This window comes from Penaeus monodon, chromosome 2 (assembly GCF_015228065.2).
Source record: "Penaeus monodon isolate SGIC_2016 chromosome 2, NSTDA_Pmon_1, whole genome shotgun sequence".
NCBI lineage: Eukaryota > Metazoa > Arthropoda > Malacostraca > Decapoda > Penaeidae > Penaeus > Penaeus monodon.
In genome coordinates, this window is record NC_051387.1 from 17670743 (window position 1) to 17680742 (window position 10000).

The following is a 10000-nucleotide window of genomic DNA, read 5'->3' on the forward strand; positions in this document are numbered from 1 at the left end:
TCTATTTCTATTACCAGTGGACCACGTGGCTGTTTTCCACGTGGATCCAAATGTCACAAATAAGAACCACCCGCTCAGCGAGGGCGGAGGTCACATTTTATATCTGACCTCGTTTGACCGAGAGTTCGTGCTAAGCTACCACCGCACTAAGGTCAGCTCCGCCCTCTCTCCAGGTGAGCTGACCGTGACCTCCGCGCGGCCCGATTATAACTAGACATGTCTTGTGTGTTTTATACTGCGTGGTATCAACTCTCAGAAATAAAGAGTCAAGCCGTTAACAAGTATAACTACCCTCTGTTCACCATTGTACTAAGGATGATAGCCTTTTACAGAGAGAGAGAGAGAGAGAGAGAGAGAGAGAGAGAGGGAAGAGAGAGAGAGAGAGAGGGAGTTAGATGAGCAGGAGAGGTAGATCGAGAGACTGAGAGAGAGAAGAGAGAGAGATGACGGAGAGAGAGAGGTTCTGTCGAGAGAGAGAGAGAGAGAGAGAGCGAGGGGAGAGAGAGAGAGGAGAGAGAGAGAGAGAGAGAGAGAGAAGAGAAGCAGAAGAAGAAACATGAAGATCGAAATAAAAATTCTGAGACCAAGGGAGAAGAGAGAGAGAGAAAAAGAAAGAACGATGAGAGTAATTCGAAAAAATCATTCCAGCACTGACAGAAAATAAGCATCTCAATTAATCTCAATTATCTTTCCCTCTGCATCTCCGCGAATAGGATCATTTAAATTTCAAGCCTTCTTCTCTTGTTCTCTACCCTCTCATCTCTACCCTCTTTCTATCTCTCCTCTCTTCTCTCTCCTCTCGCTCTCTCTCCTCGCTTCTCTCTCGTCTCCTTCCTCTCTCTCTCTCTCGTCTCTCTCTCTCTCTCTTCCTCCTCCCTCTCGCTCTCTCTCGCTCTCTCTCTCTCTCTCTCCCCCCTCTCCTCTTTTCTCTCTCCTCTCTCTCTCTCTCATCTCTCTCTCTCCTTCCTCTCTCTCTCTCTCTCTCTCTCTCTCTCTCTCGCCTGATCGAGTGAAGGGGGGGGGGGGGGGTCAAATGGGCGTGAGGAAGGAGAGAAATAGGGGGAAGGAGAGGATGGGATGGGCGAAGAGGGAGCGAAGAGGAGAAGAAGAAAGGGACGAAGAAGGGGAATAAGGGAGGAACGATGAAGGGGAAGAAGAGAGGAACGATGAATGGGAATAAGAGAGGGATGGAGAGGGGGAATATGAGAGGGACGAAGATTGGGAATAAGAGAGGGATGAAGATTGGGAATAAGAGAGAGACGAAGATTGGGAATAAGAGAGGGATGAAGATGGGGAATAAGAGAGAGACGAAGATTGGGAATAAGAGAGAGACGAAGATTGGGAATAAGAGAGGGACGATGAAGAGAGGGAAGGAAGGGAGTGAAAAGAATAGGGGAAAGGGAGAGGACATGGAGAGAGAAAAAGAGAAGAAGAGAAAGAGAGGGCAAGGAAAGGGAATTGGAGCGAGAGAAAGAAAGGACAAAGAGGGAGAGAAAGAGAGGGCAAGGAAAAGGAAATTAAGCGAAAGAAAGAAAGAAAGGACAAAGAGAGGGAGAGAAAAACGGAGAAAATTTAGGAAGAAAAAAAGGGAAAAGAGACGAAAAGAAAGAGAAATACAAAGAATGAAGAAAAGAAATGAAAGGAAAAAACAACAGAAGTGCAAACAAACGAAGGCAATAAGAGAGACACAGCGAAAGCAAACACAAGAGAAAGACAGATAACGTAAGAGAAAACCTTACGAACAGAAATAACAGATAAAAACAGATAAATAGTGACAATCGAGAAAGGAAATAAGAAACAAAAGAACACACCAATAAAAAAAAAAACATAAAAGACACAATATAATATTTGATTAAGAGAAGAAGATAATTAAAAAAAAGAGGGGGGGGGGGGAGGGTATGCAAATGAGCGTAAAATCTGTCACCCCGGCCGCGCCTGACTCTCAACCCCCGATTTACGTCTTCGTTCAGCGTTTAGCATCTTGCGTTTGCTTATATATTTGCTCTTTAGTGAAGGGATGCTGGTGGGTTGTGTCACGTGTGTCTTTCCAAAGGGTTGGTGCGAGATTTCAAGACGTAGAGATGTTGGCGTTTTTTTCGGGGGGTTGGGGGTGGGAGGGGTGGGTTGCTTTCTTTGGGATTTTGTTTCTCTCTCTCTCTCTCTCTTTCTCTCTCTTCTCTCTCCTCTCTTCTCTCTCTCTCTCTCTCTCTCTCTCTCTCTCTCCTCTCCTCTCTCTCTCTCTCTCTCTCTCCTCTCTCTCTCTAATAGCCTGTCTATCTACCTATCTATCTATCTATCTCTCTATCTATCTATCTGTCTGTCTGTCTGTCTGCCTCTCTCTCTCTCTCTCTCTCTCTCTTCTCTCTCTCTCTCTCTCTCTCTCTCTCTCTCTCTCTCTCTCTCTCTCTCTCTCTCTCTCTCTCTCTCTCTCTCTCTTCTCTCTCTCTCTCTCTCTCTCTCTCTCTCTCTCTCTCTCTCTCTCTCTCTGATGTTTGCGAGCATCGTGAATCGTCAATAAACAAAATACATTCTACACTTTGTATGCAAAGTTGTGTTTATATGAATATTTCTGGGGAAGGGAATCCGTAGCTTTCATCTGATTCTTAAAAGGTTTCATTAGCATCTAAAAAGGCTAAAGACCACTGCTCAAAGGTAATACTGCTAAGTAATAATCATTTAATGTAATTTAATATATGTTCTATCAAACACACTCACAGACACACACACGCCCACACAAACCCACACACACGCACACATCCATCCACACACATACACACACACACACACACACACACACACACACACACACACACGCACCCACGCACCCATCCCCCCCCCCCCCCACCCACACACACATACCACGGGGCCACATGTATAACTATTTTCACGTGATGTTTTGACACCTTGACGCACCCTCTCTCCTGGCTGAGCACATTCGGGGCAAAAAGAAGCTATCCCGTCAGTAGCTCCGAAGGTCTTTATAAGCGCAGCCACAACAAGGATTTTCAACCACTTGTTCATCATATCGCAACATAACTTTTCGAAAATCTTTAAAATATCAAAAAGCTTTAGTCTTTTTTACTTGACTTAGAGATGAAGGACGCGAGATGATAAAGAAGGAGAAGAAAAAAAAACGAAGAAAAAGGAAAAGAAGGAATTGAAGGTTAACTTAATTTCTCATAAGTGAATAAATAGATAGATAGATAGATGGATAGATAGATAAGATAATCAGATAGATAGATAAATATATGGATGTACAGACAGATAGAGAGATAGATAGAGAGACATACAGACAGATAGATAGATAGCTAAGTAGATAGATAAATAGAGTGATAGATAATTAGATGGATAAATGAATAAAATAGATAAACCGATAAATAAGTCAACGAATAGGAAAACAAATAGGCAAATAAATGTATGAAAAATAAACATATAAACGAACAAACAAATAGATGAAAAAAACGGACGGGAATAAACTTGATAAACTCAATAAAAAAAATAAAATAAAAAAAAATAGATAAAAAAAATATAAAAAGCAAAATGAAATAGCCACGTATCCCTCCGTCACCTGCGCGCGAGGTCGAATAACTCATTAGAAATTTTCTTCTTTTCATCTTAAAGAAAAGAAAATGAAACTCGTGGTGTCGTTTTCCGGGATTTTTTTTTCTTTACTTTTTAATGTATACATGTTTATATTTATATTTATTTAGTTAATTAGTTATTTTAATGTGTAAACGTTCTTGCTAAACGAATTCTCCGGGATGTTTGTCTATTTCAATATATTTGATAATAATGAAAGAAAATAAAAAAAGAAAAATTCTAAGATAGTTTTTTTCTTTCAAAAGTTTTACTGTGGATATTTCCAATAAGTGAAACGAAGATTGAAGAAAATCTTTTGTTTTTTTTCTCAATATTTGTCGTTTGTTTTCGGTCATGCTACGACTGATTCAATTTGAGTTCATTAATCAACATCGCATCTTTTACCATTAGTGTCAAGTTAATTTCTGTAACATTCCAACGTCTCTCTTAATTAACATTCCGACGTCTCTCTTAATTTCATCCATAATCTCTCTTCTTCTCCTTTCTCTTCATCCATGTTTATTCTCTCCTTTCTTTCTTATTTCCTTCCTTTATCAAGAGAACGACTTCTCCTTCTCTCCAGGTCTTGGATTTATCCTTCTTCTGTCTTCTTTTTCTTTTCTTTTTCTCTTCTTTCATTCTCCTTTCAGTGCCTTTATTGTACCTTTCTCTTATTCCTCAATTATTGTTTTTTCCTTCTCTTTCTCTCCTATCATCTTCTCTTTCTCTTCCTTTCCCCTTCTTACCTCCTTCATTTAATACCTTGACCTTGCCTTCTATTTATCCATCTTTTATCATTCTCTTCTCTTCCTCCCTTCCATCATCACGTGGCTTCTTTTTACCCTTTGTCACCTCTCCCTCTCTTCTATTTTTTATTCCTCGTTACATCTTCCTCATACTCTTTCCTTTTACCTTACTTTTTCTCTTATCTTTCTCTTCTCCTTCTTTCTTTCCCTTCTTACATCCTTCATTTGATACGTTTCATTTATTCTTCCTTCCCCTCTTCCTTCCCTTCCCTATCAGAGTTTCCCATTTCTTTCTTTCCTTTTTCTTCTTTTCTTTCTTTAATTTTTCAATCACTACCTTCATTGTTCCTTCCATCTATCCTTCCTTACCCCTCTTCCTTCCTTCCTTCACCGCGCCTCCCATCTATTCTTCATTACCCTTCTTCCTTCCTTCCCCCCTCTCCCCCTTCCCAAATTCCTTCTTCCCTTCCCCCCCTTCTTTTCTCATCGCGCCTTTCCCCCTATCCCTTTATATCCTTCCTTCCTTCCTTCAAAACCCCCCGACCCCCCTTTCCCCCGCCCTCTCAAACCCTTTTCCCCTTTGACCCCCGCAGTCGACCTGACAGCGCAAGTGCGGCGGCGCGACGACCCCGGCCGCACCGTCATCATGATCCTGGCCTACACCGTCATCATCTGCGTGTCCCTCTTCGGCAACCTCCTCGTCTGCCACGTCGTCGTGCGCAACCGCCGTCTGCACACGCTCACGAACACCTTCCTCGCCAACCTCGCCGTGTCCGACCTCCTCATGACGGCGCTCAACATACCCTTCAATGTGGCGAGGTGAAGGGGCATGGGGGAGAGGGGGGGGAAGGAGGGGAAGGGGGGGGGAGGGGGGGGAGGGAGGGGGGAGGGGGATGGGGGAAGGGGGGAGGGGGGAGGGGGGGGGATGGGGAATGGGGGAGGGGATGGGAGGAGGGGGGAGAGGGGGAAGGAAATGGGGAGGGGGAGGGGGAAGTGAGGTTGAAGGGGAAGGTGGAGGGGAGGGGGGGGGGGGGAGGGGAAGGGGGAAGATAGGAAAGGGGAAGGGGAAGGGAGGTAGAAGGAGAAGGAGGAGGAAGGAGGGGAAGGGGAGGGGGAGATAAAGGGACAGGGGCAGGGAAGGGGAAAAAGAAGTGGGAAAGAGGGGGGGAGGAGAAAGAAGAGGTGGGAGGGAGAGGAGGTGATTGATGGAGAGGGAGAGGAGAAAGAGAGGAGAATGAGGTAGGAAAGGAAGAGAGAGAGGAGAGAGAAGAGAGAGGAGAAGACAGAGAAGAGAGAGGAGAGAGAGGGGACAGAGGAGAGAGAGGAGAGAGGAGGATGGAGAGAGAGGAGAGAGAAAGAGAGAGGGGAGAGATGGAAAAGAAGAAAATGGGGAGAGAGAGAGAGAGAGGGAAAAGAAGGGGAGAGAAAGAGAGAGAGGGGAGAGGAAGGGAGGGAGAGGAGAGGGGAAGAGAAAATGGGGGAAGAGAAAAAGAAGGGGGGAGAGAGGGAGGGCGGGAGAAGGGGAGGGGGAGAAAGAGGGGGAAAATGGAGAGGAAGGAAAAGAGGGGAGAGAGGAGAGGAGAAAAAAAGGGGGAAAAAGGGGGGAAAAGGGGAGGGAAAAAGGGAAAGAGAAAATAAAAAAGGTGTAAAAATAAAGGAAAAAAAAAAAAAAAAAAAAAAAAAAAAAAAAAAAAGAAAAAAAGAAAAAAAAGAAAAAAGCCCAAAGGGGAAAAAAAAAGATTTTTCAAAAAATGTCACTCTCCCCCTTTTTCCCTCCCCCCCCCCCATTTTCCCCCTTCCCCCCCCAACGCCATTTCAAAAAAATCAACGTTAAAACCCCCATAACTTCCCCCCAATTAAAAACAAAAGGGAAAATAAATAAAAAAAAATAAACTAAAATTTAATAATAATAATAATAAAAAATAAAAAATAAATAAAATAAAAATTTAATAAAAAATAAATAAATAATAATAATAATGAATAAAAAAAATAAAATAAAAATAAAAAATAAAAAATAATAATTAAAATTATAAGGGAAAATTTATAAAAATTTATAATAATAATAATAATAAAAAAAAATAATTAATATAATAAATAAATAATAAATAATAATAATAAAAAACAAAATAAAAATAATAATGAAAAAATTTAAATAATAATAATAATGTAATGATAATAAATTAATAATAAAAATAATGATAGAAAATAATAGTTTTGGTAAAAATAATAATGGGTGACAATGTAAAAAATAGTAAAAAAATTTTAAAAAAACAACGACAAAAAACAAAAAACAACAAAAAAAATAATAACAATAATAATAATGATAATAAAAATAAAAATAATAATTAATAATAATAAAAATAATAAAAATAATAATAAAAATTTAATAAAAATAATAATATAATAATAATAAAAATTTAATAACAACAAATAATAAAAATAATAATGAAAATATAATAATAAAAATTTAATATATAATAATAATAATAATAATAATAATAATGAAAACAATAATATTTCTGTTTAATAAAAAATAGTGACAATGGTAGAAGAGAAAAAAAATTTAATGATAAAAAATTTTTAAAAACAAAAATTTGATAATAATTTTAAAAAAAACAACAAAAATATTAAAATAATTTTAAAAAACAACAAAAACAACAACCAACAAACAAAAACCCCCAAAAACACCACCCCCACCACCCCCCAAACCACCCCCAAAAACCAACAACAAAAACAACAAAAAAACAACAACAAAAAAACAAAAACAAAAAAATTAAAAAATAATATAATAATAAAAATAAAAATTTAATAATAAAATAATAAAAAATTTTAAAAAAAAATTTTAAAAAAAAAATGATGAGTGTAATAAAAATTTAATAATAATAATAAAATAATGATAATGATAATTGAAAAATAATAAATAATAAAAATAATAAAAATTTAATAAAAAATAATGATAAAAATTTAATAATAAAAAATAATAATAATAATAATGATAAAAATAATAATAAAAATTTAATAATAAAAATAAAATAATATGATAATAAAATAAAATAATGAAAATAAAAATAAAATAAAATAATAATAATAAAAAATATAAAAATAAAATGTAATAAAAAAAAAATAAAAATAAAATAATAAATAAAAAATTAAAAATTTAATAAAAATAAAAAATAATAATAATAATAATTAAAAATTTAATAAAAATAAAAATAATAATGATAATAATAATAAAATAAAAATAAAATGATGATGATGAGGGTATGTTTGATGATGATAATAATAAAAATAATAATAATAAAAAATTTAAAAAATAATATAATAAAATAAAAATAATAATGCCTAATAAAAATTAATTATAAAAAATAATAATTAATAATAATAATAAAAAATGAAAAGTTTAAAAATGTGATGATGATGATAATAATAATAATGATAATAATAGTAATACAAAAATGAACATCTTCAAGCATCCACTTCTCTCATCTGTTTCGTGTTCCCTCTCTCGCCCCCAGAGTGCTGCTGGACGACTGGCCCTTCGGAGGGTTCATGTGCAGCGTCGTGCCCTTCGTCCAGGCCACGTCCGTCTACGTCTCCGCCTTCACTATGGTCGCCATCGCCCTGGATAGATACCAGGTGAGGCTCGAGATGCTGATGTCTCCGGGGGATGTGCGTTTCGTCGGTTGGATTCTGTGTTTTTGTTGTGGTTGTTGTTGTTTGGCGATTTTTGTTTTGTTGTCTTCTTTATCTGCGTCCTTTTTTCTTTTTTTTAAATGTCTTGTCTGTTTCTGTCTGTTTCTGGTTTGGTCTGTCTGGCTGTCGGTTTGTCTGTGCTTTCTCTCTCCTTTTTTTTCTTTTCTTTCTTTTTTTTTTTTTCTTTCTTTCTCTCTTTCTCTTTCTCTCTCCTCTCTCTCTCTCTCCTTTCTCTCTCTCTCCTTTTTCTCTCTCTCCTTTCTCTCTCTCTCTCCTCTCTCTCTCTCTCTCTCTCTCTTTCTCTCTCCTCTCTCTCTCTCTCTCTCTCTCTCTCTCTCTCTCTCTCTCTCTCTCTCTCTCCTTTCTCTCTCTCTCTTCTTTGCTCTTCCTTTCTCTCTGTTACTCTCTGCTTGACTGTCTGTCACTGATGTATAATTGTTTATGTGGTTGGTATGTCTTGATTTTTCATCTGCTATTTCCTCCGCCTGTTTTTTCTACCTATTTATTTTGCTGAACTATATCTTTATTAGTCTATCTATGCATCCGATGTATACACTCTAAGCCCACAGCATATCTACACACACACACACACACACACACACACACACACACACGCGCGCGCGCGCGCGCGCCCGTATTTATGCACATTTCATATGCTCTACAGTATTCATATGCTCTACAGTATTGTCTTTGATTATCTAAATTCTCTGTGGCGAATGAACGGAGAAGCAAGATAAGGGAGAGTAAGACCACGTGACTTCATTTATACCTTTCGCAGTTTTTTATCAGCATGCGTTTTAGTTTTGATTTTCTTCAGATTTTTTCCCATTTATCTATTATTCATGAATCTTCCATCATTTATTTTTCACACTCATTTTCTTCCTTCTTTTATCCCTCAGGTGATAGTCCACCCACTAAAGCCTCGTCTGGGCGCTTTTCACGGCGCCGTCATCCTCGTGGTGGTATGGCTGCTGGCCGCCCTCGTCTCCCTCCCATACGCCATCTATAGTGAGGTCAGGCAAGGGCGAGGGGAAAAGGGGCGGTGTGAGGATAAAGAAGAATTATAAAACATGCTAGTAGTAGTGATGGTGAAGTGAAAATACTGTAAGAATTGCTATTATTCTTGATGTAATTATCATTATCATTTGTATCATCGTAGTAACGTTAATCATCATTATTATCATACTCGGTTACTTTAAAGTTCTATTATATAATATGCCTTGCTTTTTCTCGTATGTTTCGGTCTTAACGCGACTCCTCTGTTTTCAGGTCGTTGAGGTGGTCACATACCGGAAGCTGACGCGGTGTCAGGCGCGCTACCCGCACCCAGCTCTCGAGTTTCGCCAGTGGCTGACGCTGGCCACCTTCCTCACGCAGTATGCGCTGCCCTTGAGCATCACAGCCGTGGCTTACGTGGGCGTGACGAGGCGGGTGTGGTGGCGGGCGGTCGTGGGCGCCGCCACCAAGGAGCAGCTGTCCGTCCAGCTACGAGCCAAGAAGAAAACGGTCAAGATGTTGCTCGTCGTGGTCGTGTTGTTCGCCCTGTGCTGGCTGCCGCTCAACACCTACCACCTCGTGGCAGACTTCGGGGGCTCGCTCGGCCCCTTTCGCCACTCCTCGTCGGTTTTCTTCCTGTGCCATTGGTTCGCCATGTCCAATGTGTGTTATAACCCGTTTATCTATTGCTGGCTTAACGATCACTTCCGCTCCGGAGCGCGAACGCTCTTGCGGTGCGTCGCTCGGAGAGTGTGCCGACTCCCACTCTCCGAGGACGACGAGGAGGCTCCCGGCGTCAGTGCTCGACGCCCGAGGGATTCCGTGTCCTGGTCTTCGTCGGCGCTCACAGGAGGCTCGGTCAGGCGCAAGGTTCCCGGCGCAGTGAGGTGTCTTCCTCCCCAGTCCTCGGACGTCCACGTCGCTCTCGACGCGCTTCTCGTGTCCCCAGCGACGCCCCACTCCGTCTCCGGTGGAGGGCTGCGTCG

At 39.6% G+C, this 10000-nt stretch overlaps 1 protein-coding gene across 1 annotated transcript in view; it reads left to right on the forward strand.

Annotated features, from left to right (window-relative positions):
• Positions 1–4954: 4954 nt before the first annotated feature.
• The window catches only part of LOC119579579, a 7178-nt gene continuing 2132 nt past the window's right edge, over positions 4955–10000 (forward strand). The window contains exons 1-4 of the mRNA XM_037927501.1: positions 4955–5144; positions 7841–7961; positions 8918–9031; positions 9288–10000. The exon at positions 9288–10000 is cut by the window's right edge and continues 2132 nt beyond it. Coding sequence (XP_037783429.1) covers positions 4972–5144; positions 7841–7961; positions 8918–9031; positions 9288–10000 — 1121 coding nt within the window. The 5' untranslated portion in view covers positions 4955–4971. The remainder of the gene's footprint in view (positions 5145–7840; positions 7962–8917; positions 9032–9287) is intronic.